Raw genomic sequence first — 12,678 nt, 5'->3', positions numbered from 1 at the left:
TGAAAGCAAACTAAATATCCAGTAATAAGAAGTTGGTCAAGTGAACTAAGGTATGTACATTCAGTAGAATATTTTGAAGCTATTGAAAGTAACTTTGAGGGAAAAATATAATGATATGGAAGTATGCCCATGATACATTATTAATAGGGAAAAGAATGTTTTTTTTTCTATCTCCAGGATATTAATGATAAATATTTCAAAATGGTGGGATTATGGGTAATTTTTCTTTCCCATTTCCCATGTTTTATGCTTAGTCAATTTTCTACAATATCTATGCCTAACATTTGTAATAAATGTTATTTTTGAAAAGAAATTATTTTTTTTCCTATTTTTTTCTTATACTGACTGCTTTATGAACTGAGACTCTGGTATAGCCAGAGCAACTAGAACAGATATCCTGTTTCTTGATCCTACTACCCTCTTGTCACTCTGGAGTTTTACAAGAAGTCACCTGATTTTCAACTGACATGGCCATATAGGTTGTTAAAATACTGAGCTCATCCATTATTCTCTCTGCATTCTCCTTTCCCTTTTGCTGTTCTCCCTTTGTTTAAGCAGACAGACTAGCTATAGAATGAGTGCTTCAGGGAGTAGGAGGAATGTACCTACATCTTCCTAGGAGGTCCCAAAATACCTTCAGGACCCCAGGTGCTTAAGCTAATGGTTTCAGCCCCCTTCTCTTTACTGAGCCCTTGGAGTTGCTAAAGGGTAAGAGTCCTAAAACCTCATACTTGCTTTCCTTGCTGTCCAGCTTGCCCCAGTGGCCCTGGATCTCCAGGAATTCCAGGTTCTCCCTAGTGAGACAAGGAAAGCTTTAGATCAGTAAAAATCAAACCTGGCTCCCACCATAGGATGTTCTGTCCACTAACTGGGGACACTCAGGGCTCTCGGTGAGGGTTCAATGCTCAGTAAGCAAGGGAGTGTAGGAAACAAATAATGATCTTCCCAAAGGCAAGCAGGAAACACCAGCACAGCCCAAAGCTGGACTCAGTACTGCTTTCCCAGTGCTATAGAAGGACTAAAGGAGAAGAGAAAGAGTGGAAAATTTACTCTAGGGAAAGTGGATTCATTTGCTGATTTATTCACCCATCCAACAGTTATTTATTGTCCTGGAAAAGGAACTGTTGAACATGACCGATGTGGTCCTGCCCTCACCAAGAATACTCTGTTTGGAACGAGAGACAATTAGGCAATTCTACACTGTGTATATATACAGTAGAGGAAAAAAGTTCAGGGTGCTGTGGCAGTGGAGAGAAGGGGACTGTAAGTCAGATTTGGTGGGGTGGGCAGGCTGGCTGCCTGAAGGAAAGGAGCAGGGATGCTGAGGCTTAAAGGATAAGTTGTGCGAGCTGGAAGAAGGACTGAGGGAGGAGTGAGAATGGAGGAGGAAGGCACAGTGAGAAGCCTGGGCAGGCACACAGGAGGTAGATGAGCTAGGAAGCCTTAGAATTAAACAGGGTCAAAGGGTCTTCTAAGCTACTGGAAAATCTGGAGATTTTCCTAAGGGTCATCCGAAGTTAAGACCAGTGACATAATCTGTGGGACTCAAATGAAAGCATGGGCCCTTAACTCAAAAGCAACCTTTCCAGTCTGTGATAGCAGAGCTTGAGTGCAAGTAGGGGTGCCTTCTAAGTGAGGCCCCCTGTGTGACTGAACGGGTCCCAGGCCCATGAAGCTGGCCCTGGGGGAGGGAGCTGCTGAAAGATTTTGAGCAGGGGAGTGAGATTCTGAACAGCCAACGGTCTGTTCTCTAACAATCTCCAATAAGGACATTTCTGAGAAGGTAGGTTGAGCTAGACCGAGAACTGCATGCATGAACAGATCTGAGTTCTGACATCCCCCATGACCCTGGCTGACTCTACCACCAAGTGCCTTGATGCATTCAGGAAACCAGCGAGTTGAGTTTATCAGAGTTGTTTCATGACAGGTGAATAAACCTTGTCTCTCCTAGTGAAATGGGGCAGTTTCAGAGAGGAAGGAAAAGAATATTGGCAGAAAGCTGGTGAGTGGTTGATTGTGCCTGGATCATGTGAAGAATTAACATGAAAATCAAGAAAAAAAATGGAGCTACTCTTTTCTCAGTATCTGAAATCTGTAAGAAATAACACTTACCTTTTTCCCCAAAAGTCCAGGCCTTCCAACACTCCCTTTATCTCCCACTGGCCCAGGAGCGCCCTGAAAAAATATAGGAAACACAGATGTTGGTGCTACAGCAATTTGTACAAAACCTGTTAGATTAGTTTTGCTTTTCTTTGTGTCATTTATAACAATTTCTTGATGCCTCCTTAACAAGAAACCCAGCCTGAAACCAGGTGACTCAGGCTACAGTCTTGGTTAGAGGACCCCAAGTCTTCATTGGCAGGGACATCGCTAGTTCAAATGGGGGCTTAGTGAGAAATAAAAAAGGCACTCTTGACACAACACATGTTATTTCTGAATGTGACAAGTTTGTTATGGACTGATTTTGTTAGAACAAGACATTGTACTGTCATTGTCACTTTTGTGCTCTGTGCCATCCACACATATAAAATGGGATGTCAAATGTGTTTCAGTTTTCTGATCTGCAAAGGGGCAAAAAGGTCTTTCACAAATATGCTGGGAAGATAACTGAGCAAACATGGGTATCGCTTGCCTTCTAAACTCTCGCTATCTGTGCTGAAAAACTGAATAGATTCAGAACTTTTTCTTTTTTTTTTTTTTTTTTTTTTTGCGGTACGCGGGCCTCCCACTGCTGTGGCCTCTGCCGTTGTGGAGCACAGGCTCCGGACGCGCAGGCTCAGAGGCCATGGCTCACGGGCCCAGCTGCTCCGCGGCATGTGGGATCTTCCCAGGCTGGGGCACGAACCCATGTCCCCTGCATCGGCAGGCGGACTCTCAACCACTGCGCCACCAGGGAAGCCCCGATTCAGAACATTTTTAATACGAATCTCTCACCATCCAAACTCTCATTACTGACTGTCAGAAACTTGGGAATCAAGTAGTTTCAGAGGGTGAATTCAAAGCTGAACTTAAGAATCAAATAAATTTGGGTAACGAGGGATCTTTGCAGAGTCCATTTCAAATATCTATAGTCAATAGAGAAAGGCATGGCACCGATAATTTTTAAAAGTTAGAAAAAGCAGAATAATGTATCAGGTTTTGAAATGTTCATGAGTCAGCAAGATGTGCATTCTTCTAAAGGCTTCCTTCAGGTGGATAAAGTGGGTTTATGCATTCCAAGTCAAATCCCCGGGAAGGAGAAAGATGAATGTACAAGGAATCTGAGCTGTGCTAAAGATTTGTCCCCAGTTTGTCCCAAGTTAATCCCCAAATGAAATACTTCATACTAGATAATATAAAATAAACTCTACATGAAGATGTCTTTGAAGCAAGAGGAAAATGAAGGTTGGAGACCATTGACGGTACCATCTGAGTCACACACCTGAGGCCCTTTGTGCCCCTGGTTTCCCTTCTCTCTTTTCCTGACGCGAAGTCCATTTGACCCCTTTGGTGGTAACAAAAGAAACGCAATGCAATGAAGTCAATGAAAACTGACTTTCTTCATTAGTGCTTTTGAAACACCTGCATGGAAAAGCATCTATCCAGACCTTCAAGCAGCTTTAACACTACGATTAAGTATGTCTCAGAAGAGGAGTTGAAAGGAGACCCAGACTCAGTGGAGCAGCTCTTATGAAGGAATATCCTGCCTGGGTGTAAGACCTCAGCCCTCTTGGTCTGGGAGAAATGGAAAGGGAGGGAGAAATGGAAAAGAGACTAAAAGGAGAAATAAAGCCCATAGAAGAAGGAAGTGAGACATAAACAATAGGAAGATGGATTCCTTTGATGGGGCAGGTTACTTGGGCCAAAGTGCATCAATGTGTAAAAGAGAAAGCAAGTTAGCACAAAAGGACATTTTAGCAGCAGATCCCTGTCAGAGGAATTAAAGCATAGTTTTTTGGTCATATTTCCCATCAAATACATGGTTCTCATATGGTTCTCTCACACAGAAAGAAAAACTAGAGGTGCTGGTATTGTTTCTCATCACCAAAGCAGCAGCTGTAAGATGTCCTGGCTGCCCAGTGCAAATGGTAGTTACAGCCCCTGGGCTGGCCTTGTTTCACAGCCTGAGCATCAAAGGGACCCTGGAGGGGCTGAGGGTAATGTCACCCCTCTCCCTAAAAAGTCTGGGGATGGATTTAGGCTGGTCCCATGGTTACTCATTCTGGAGGACACCAGAACCACTCAAGAGAATTCCAAATTCAGGCTTAGTATGAAGAATCTAGAACTTTCTAGAAGAAAAATGAACTCCTGGAAAGGTCTTAGAATGGACACATCTATGTAGGCAGGTCCTCCCAGAAAAGTTCAGGCTTAAAGTAGACTCCATCAGGTGACTATGTACCCATGTGTTGCAAACCATTCTCTAGGATGACCCTGGCATATTTCTGACATGGAAAAGAAACAGAGATGTCCTAATTCCAATGCCCATCTCACTAATGATATGACCAAGAAAAAATGCAGATGACTCACATGGAGACCTATCGATGATATTCCAGAAGCACTGTCACCCCCTGTAAAGTCAGCTTTGGAAGAGGTGAATAATAGTTGCCAATTCCTAACTTTCCTTCATCGGAGTCTGCGTGCAGGACTTCAATTAAGAAAAATCAATTTGTTGATCTGGATACTGATTACTAACATAGTATTAAGGTCTCAATAATTCACTATGACTAAAATGCAGACATGATGCCAGGTATACACAAGAGCAAGTCTTTCTTCTATCAGTGAGCTGCAAATTTTGACAGAGCAAAGTCACCCACCCTCAATGGGAAACGTAGAATCCCAGAGAAATGTACCATGGAGGAGGGCGGGGGCAGCTTCAAATTGTCTCAGTTATTTATTTTTATACAGAACTACATCTTCCCATCAGAATAACAGCATTATCAGTGTTACAAATATTCCAACATACCTGTGAGCCTTGTAATCCTTCGGCTCCTGATGTACCTTTAAGTCCAGGGTTCCCTGTTTCCCCCTGATGGATGAGTTTTCAGTGTTAAGATTCTCTTCACATGGTTTCCATATACGTTTTCTCTTCATAGTACCTAGGGCTTCAGAGCATGGTACCCAGGAAATATCCTGTCTGACTCTTGGCTCATGCCCTACTTGGTCTAGGATTGTACTCTTCCAAACTGTCTGAGAATTGAACTCCAGGTTACTTCTTACTCTAAGATAGAATTTCACTCTCTTGCTGTCAATGCCCAGGGTGTGTGAATAGCACAGCCTGCAGGGCTGCACAGGTCCCCTGTCTCTGAAATGTCTGTGAAGGAGGCTGGCCTTAGGTCAGGCCTGTCCTGTGTCTGGCAGTCTAACTGATCCCCCAGTCAGTGGGGCTCATGTCCAGTGCTCAGCCCTTCCTACAGCAGCCGCATCAAATGCTAACTCATTGGCAGTACCATCTGCCTGTGAGACATCTCCTTGGCCTCACCTTCCACAGAGGACGGGGGTGGGGGGAAGGATACTCACCAAGGCACCCTTGACCCCCCTCTGGCTTTCTCTTTACTGGATCAGAAAAGACAAAATGTTAGTGTGTGGGTGTCTGTATGGAGACTCCTTAGAGGCAACCCGGCCTGTCTTGTCCCTGACAGACAGAGTAACGGCAGCTCACAGAAATGGTTTCCCCGAAATCGCTCTCCAAAGACAAGTTTACACACTGGACATTTAATTAACATTTGGAGGATTGATCGCAAACCAATCCGAAAGTCATTACAGACCTAGCTCCAGTCTGACAACCCTGACAATTATCCAGGAGGCTGTTTGGAGAATGAAATAATCCTGAAGCACCTGTCTGATACCTCCCCTCTCCAGCAAATCTTACAATGTACTGTCTGCTGATCAGAGGTTTCCTGCATGAGAACAAGCTGTGCCATCTCTCCCTGTCCTGGGTCCCTGATCATATCTTAGGGGGGAGTACAAACTCATTATACACAGTGCTTCCCATGGGCCCAGTGGGGTTAGACTCCATGGAATTCTCCAAGGAGGAAATGGCTGATGGGGTCAGGTCAGCTCTGTGCTGGTCCAAATGCCACCATCAGGGTTGTCTGAGAAAAGCTGGTCTGAAGCTAAAATCTGGCAGCACCTCCCCAGAAGCTACCTGAAGTTGCCAGTGCAGGCTCTCCACCTAGTGGCTGTCTCTGCTTTCCAGAGTGTAGCCAAGCTGGAAGAAGATCCAAGCCCCAGATCCTAACTTTCTCCCTAAATAGCAATGATTAGTCTACTCTCACCCCTCACCTCCCACCTCTGCCTTGTTGAGAAAGCAGCAGAACATCTCACCCATTGATCTACTTTGTGTGGTGATAAACAACTATGATTATTTTATGTACAAAGCAAATACTAAAAACTTTTTCCTACGTTCACTTGGAAAGGTAGCCATGGAAATGATTTCAGAGCAGCTGTTTTCTTTCAACTGTCCAGCTTCTGAACCTCCTTAGAATAAAACACCTGACCAAATATCACCTCCACCAGTTTGGCTGATGATTAGAATTCTTCTATGGAGTTTCTACCCCTCAATTCAGGTACTCTTTGCTTTTAAAGTGCAAATACCCTTTGGGAGAAGTTACCCATTGTAACTTGTCAGCTGTTTGTACCTTGATGTGACTCACAGAACTCTTGACAGATGAAAGCAGAGCAGAAACAGTACAGTTTGAAGCCACTGTTTCCATGATGTCATAATTCTGTCTATATTAAAAAGCAAGGATAAAATAGCATTCCTATTTTAGTAGCACAATGGTTAGGGACGTGTCCTCAGAAGTCAGACAGCCTTGAGCTCACCCCTTCCCTTTAAAGCCTGGGTGGCACAGAGCAATTGCACAATAGGTCTGAGCCTGGCTGATTAGGAGTGAGACTACCTGGGTTCAAACCCCAGCTCTTCCATTTACCTATCCTGATCCTGTGCAACTTGTCCAAGGTTTCTTGCTTTTTCCCATCTGTAAAATGGATATAATAATAGTATCTACCTGATAGATTTGTTATGAGGATTAAACAAATTAATATTTAAAAGTGATTTGATTAGGACCTGGCATAAAATATGTGCTCTAGAAGTATAAATACTATTATTTATATGTATTCCTTGTGCCTGACAGGCCAAAGGCAATGGGCCTGGAACATGGTTTCAAATGCTCTGGTTCTTAGTACATGGATCCGTTGCTTTGTCAATAGCTGGGGCAACAATTAATTTACACAGGTTGAAATTCTGTCATGTGGGAGGAGATGTCTTAAGTTTGCTTGTGTTTTTAGAATTTGTCATCCATTTAAGATCCTCTGACCATCATAGAGAATTCTAGCCTTCACTGGAAAGGTGAAGGAGGGGGTAGAAAAGCCATTGTTTTATATCCATCCATGTTGATTTGTTTAATTACAAAGGAGGAGATGGGCAGCAAAGTGGGTGAGGATGAGGGAGGGAGGCTGAGAGCCTCCTGTCCATGGAGTGACTTAATCATTGGCTGGTTTGTCCAAGTACTAATCCCCTACCCGACCCCACTCTTTTTTTAAAAGTGCCTGATTGATGATGACAGCTATAAAGCTATTTCAAACTAAAAGTATTTTCTCTTAAACCAACAAAACTACATATTTATCTTTAAAATTTATAATATTTAGTTCATCTTGCTGCTCTCATGCTTCCTCTGATTAATTTTAATTCCCTTGTATGGAGAGGTGGGCAAAGTCCCAATGAATTTCACCAGAAGCACTGGGAGGCCTAAGCCATCCAACTGCAGACCCTTTCCCTTAAGAACTATGAGTCAAGATAAACAAAGGCAAGAGGAACTAAAACATTCATCCACTATGTCTCCCAGAGGGGGAGGCAATCAGCCATAGTTTTCAAAGTGGTGAGAAGACTCCAACTTTGTGACAGAAAAGGAAGCCAAGTATTTTCAGTGTCCTCGTGAACAAAACTCAGGGCCAAATCTACATTTGGACATTATTCTCTTTTGATGATCTCTGTTCTGAGTGCATGATGAAAGGGTTTCTAACACATTATAAATATCCTCTCTAACTTTGGTGGTCCACAAAGGGAAAAGTGATTTCTTTGTTGTTCCTTAAAAAGAAGCAGAAATCCAACATTTCTGTTCTAGGCTTGATATCACACGGGATGCTGTAAAATTACCACAGCATCTTCAGGTTGCCACTGGTTTGGCTCTAATTGCCAATGTTTTGGTTTATTCAGGAAGAATTTATCTGTAATTCTTCTTTCCCTTTGGTGACATATGAGGAGGAAGACAGAACATTTTCTTATTTCTTAATATTCTACAGAAGCTCAAAGATGCTAAGCTACTGGAGGAAGGTTTTTATGTGAAAGTCACTGGCTCTCTTCAAAGACATTTAAAAGTTTCTGGAAGGTGGAAAGGGAAAGGCAGACTGTCACAGTTGTTCTCAACCAGGGGTAATATGCCCCACCACCGCATCCCCATTACCCCTGACTGACATTTGGCAAGATCTGCAGGCATTTTTGGACATCACAACTGGGGAGAAGTGGGTGCTACTGACATCTAGTGGGTAGAGACCAGGGATGCTGCAAAACATCCTATAATGCACAGGCTATCCCATCACAACAAAGAATTACCTGGCCCCAAATGACAACAGTGTCAGTGTATCTGCCCTGGATCAGCAAACTGCAGAGACACATATTCTGAATGCCTCTTGGCATCTCCAGGTGATAAGGAGGGGAAATAAATGTCCACGGAAATACTTACACTGCTCCCTCTGGAACTAGGACTGCCTTGTGTCTCTTTCGGGCTGGTTCTACCCTAGAAACACAGTTGTTCCCCCAAGATCATAAGGCAAAAGATTCTGAGTAATGACAAAGACATCAGCATAAAAATCTCAAGCACTATTAAAACAGAATAAATGTGTCATGCCAGAATGTTTCTGCATTATTAACCCTATTGGGTATATATCCATTAAAGAGGAAAATGGTATAGCAACATGCACTGCTAATGACCAATTTCCCCATATAATAATATCACCTGCTAGAAACTTAATAACTTTGCCCATAACTTTGTAGTAGGTGTAGCCTACTACAGGCATACCTTATTTTAAGAAAATAAGGCTCTTTTAAATGGGAACTTAGGGGTGATTGTTCAGTTAGAAAAACTGTTATGTATTTTACTAAATAATTTAGACTTCAGGAAAGCCTTAGCTTGATAACAGAATTAATCAACTCATATATGTAAAATAGGTCCAATTACTTGTCTTCCTTGTTTTCCTTTGGAGCCCTTTTGTCCTTTGATGTTATTGCTTTGTCCTGGATTACCCTAGGGGAAGATTTAAAAAATACTTTAGAATCAAGAAATATCAGCTTTTTTTTCTCAAAATGGTACAATATTAAGAACTAAACTAATTTGGGTTAAGTAACGAGAGGTGTGAGAAAATTCTCCATATTTGAAACTCACGAATTAAAAAAAAAAATGAAACAATATTTCTCCAAGTCTGAAGGAGGCTTAGTGATAAATGAAGAATTAAAAGAGTGCTTGCTGAAGCTATGGCAATTTTCCCTTCTCTGTACTGGCAGCTTCACTGATGCACTCATCCAAACATGCTTATGCCAGTCTCTCAAAGGTGTAGTAAGATTCCCCTATAATCGAGTCTTCAAATAGGGAATCAATAAGGTTAGAAACCCAATAAGCAAAATTATGGAAATTTCATTCCCAAAGGAACTTGAAAGTCTCAAGATACATAAGGATGAATTAGATGGAATTTTAGTTCCCACCTCTGAATTTTTGACATAATCAGCCCAAATCAGATGCAGGTTTTCCCCAAACCAATAAACCTTAGTCAACACCTACCACCCCCTCCCAAGACATGTCTTTGCCTACAGGTTAGCAGGAGACATGAGAAGTGTGGAGCAAACTACACAATTAAGAGCCACTTGGGCCCCAGTAACTTACAGAATCCCCAGGGAAGCTCTTCTCTCCATATCCCACAGGAGGGCCTCTGGAACCTGGGCTGCCCTGAAAAAAATAAAATGAGCTTCTGAGTTAGCTTGTAGGAGAGTGTTAAAATGTCAAGGGTCGTGGTGTTTGGAGGAGAGAAAATCAATCAGACAAAATGATCCACGTTCCTCTATCCCAGCCAGATTCCCTTTGACCTCTTAAACAGTACAAGGTCCAGTTTTAAGCCTATAGTCAGGATTATTTATAAAAAGGCTGGGAAAAGGGAAAACTTCTCATGGTCTAGCAGAGTACTGCTCAGCAGAACTTTCTGCAGAGATGGAAATGTTCTCCATCTGCACTGTCCAATATGGTAACCACTGGCCATAGTTGGCTGTCGAGCACACGAAATGTGGCTAATACAACTGAGAGCAGAATTTTTCATTTTAGTTAATTTGAATTTAAGTAGTTACATATTGCTAGTGGGTATCGTATTGGGCATCCCAGCCAGTCTAGCAACTTCTGACATCTGTAATTAAATTGTCCACTGGAAACTGCCACTGGGATGTTCCATGGTCACCTCAAACTCAACTGTTCCCAACTAAACTTGCCAAAGCTGGGATCCTTGCAGGTATTTTGACTGGCTTCTCATTCCCTGCTTCTCTGGTTACCTGGAGATCTGATATCCCAGAGTCAGCACTAGGGTGAGACAAACAAGGTACCTAGGGTGCAAAATTTAGGAAGGCACTCACGCTTTCCTTCACTCTGAGAATGAGTGCTTCCTTAAATTTTGTACACTAGGTCCTCATTCCAGCCTGGACCCTGTTACAACCTTCATGGGTCTTGTGTCTGTTGCTTTACTTGAAGGCTTCATCACTTCTCACCTTGATTATTACAGACCTGCCTCTCATATTTGCCTTGCATCTATGTCATCCCCAATGCATCCTCCACACTACTGTCACGGAATATTTCTAAAATGCAAATTTAACTGTGACCTCCCTACTTACAATTTTTCTAAGGCTCCCCATTCTTTAATGGCTAAAATCCAGACTCCTCCTCCATGGCTCACCAGTGCTTTCACCAGCTCTTCCCACCCGTTCTTGAACCTCACCTTCCTCCACCTGTACCCTAAAGCTCACACTGAGCAGAACAACTTGCAGGGCCCCCAAGCCTCCATGTCTTTACTTATGCTGTTCCCTCTGTGTGGACTGCCCTTTCTCCACATCTTACTAATTCCTATTCATCTTCAGCTCAGGGATCATTTCCTCCAGGAAGGTTTCCTGCACTCCCTCCCCACCCTGCAGAGCTAGGTGCCCTTCTCTGGGCTCCCACCTAGTTACCTATAACATGACCCCAACCACACATGGTGTCATCATTAGCTATTGGTATGTCTGTCTCTCCAACTACACCAGGGGATCCTTGAAGACAAGGACAGTGTGGTTCATCTCTGAGTCAGTAGCACATAACCTAGTGCCTGACACATGCCAGGTATTCAGAAGTATTTGATAAATAAGTGAATCAGAACATAAAAGGAGAGCCGCTTGGAACCAAGGAGGCACACATTAATGAGTGTCAAAATGATTTGAAAATAAAAAAATGTTTCTCTGTGATTTTCTACACCAAGGCCACCAAAATAATTTTGTCTCTTTCTCTTGCTTTTTATTTTTTTCTGATACAATAAAGAGAAGAGGTAAGCTGCTAACAGGCAAGTGCATTCATTTTCAGACTTCTGAAAAACATGCTCATAGAAGATCCTTGCAAGTCTTGAATCTTTCTAGCTGGAAATTCTTGAAAACTGCATAGTTACCCACTTGCCCTAAATGGGGATGTAACATCTATTCAGTGGTAATAGGCTTCATTACTGTCAAATTTATTCCTCATAACCTGTGACACACAACAATGAAGACTATCTCTAACACCAAATTCTCCTTTTTTGATGTACTGAAAAGTGTTACCTGGGATCCTGGATCACCCTTTTCTCCCTTTTTCCCAGGAAGCCCATGAAAGCCCTAAAAGAAGACAAGGAAAACAAAATTCCCATTAAAGAAATACATCAACCTCATGACGATTTTATGGTACTTGAGGAAAAATGGCTTTACCTCTTCCCCATAGAGTCCATCAATCCCATCGTTTCCATGTTCTCCCTGAAAGACAAAGATGGGCAGCAATCAGGTCAAGGGAGATCCTTGCCACGTGCTTATCAGTAAACTAAAGCCCATTAGGAAGTGAAATTGGACTGAAGAAGTAACTACAGTACCTTATATGCAGCAAATCCTTTGGCTCCCTGTAAAAGATTAAATATCTCTCACTGGCATGTCAAGGAGAATGTGGATTCACAGTCTATTGGGGCAGGAAGGAGCTGCCTCCATTAAGAGAGTGATTTTGTATTTCTTTAGTAGCTTCTGGGTTTCCAACCACAAAGAGGTTACACGTGGAATTTAATAATGCTCAAGATTTGAGATGACTAAATAGACTTACTCTGCAGAAGAGGAAACTAACATGTAATTGGAGAAAGGGAAAGTGGGAGGGGGGATGGAAGAGAGAACACAGAAGAGGGAGGGGACAGAGGAGAGACAGAGAGGATGCCATAGAGAATTTAAAATACAATATTTACCTTTCGACCCCACTCCCCTGGACATCCTGCAATCCCTCTATTTCCTTGGGGTCCAGTGTCTCCTTGTCTTCCCTAAGAAAAGGTACCCAAACAGGTATCCAAAGTGACTCTTTTGCCAGAAGCTGCCAGCTGTTTATTTTTCAAGAGTGAAGCCAGAGCAGCTGGACA

The 12,678-nt window shown here is 42.7% G+C and overlaps 1 protein-coding gene across 1 annotated transcript in view; it reads right to left on the bottom strand.

Annotated features, from left to right (window-relative positions):
• Positions 1–12,678, bottom strand: part of COL6A5 (collagen type VI alpha 5 chain) — a gene marked incomplete at both ends in the record, with an annotated part of 103,201 nt that overhangs the window by 46,998 nt on the left and 43,525 nt on the right. Inside the window, 13 exon segments of the mRNA XM_082624344.1 lie at positions 732–794; positions 2,113–2,175; positions 3,422–3,484; positions 4,943–5,005; positions 5,497–5,530; position 5,532; positions 8,723–8,774; positions 9,216–9,281; positions 9,915–9,977; positions 11,852–11,905; positions 11,996–12,040; positions 12,154–12,180; positions 12,511–12,582. Of these exon segments, the coding sequence (XP_082480470.1) occupies positions 732–794; positions 2,113–2,175; positions 3,422–3,484; positions 4,943–5,005; positions 5,497–5,530; position 5,532; positions 8,723–8,774; positions 9,216–9,281; positions 9,915–9,977; positions 11,852–11,905; positions 11,996–12,040; positions 12,154–12,180; positions 12,511–12,582 (666 nt within the window).

The sequence above is a fragment of the Mesoplodon mirus genome, assembly GCF_964341445.2.
Source record: "Mesoplodon mirus genome assembly, chromosome: 6".
Taxonomy (NCBI): Eukaryota; Metazoa; Chordata; class Mammalia; order Artiodactyla; family Ziphiidae; genus Mesoplodon; species Mesoplodon mirus.
The sequence above is the reverse complement of the archived record's forward strand: the minus strand, read 5'-3'. Positions and strand labels throughout refer to the sequence as shown.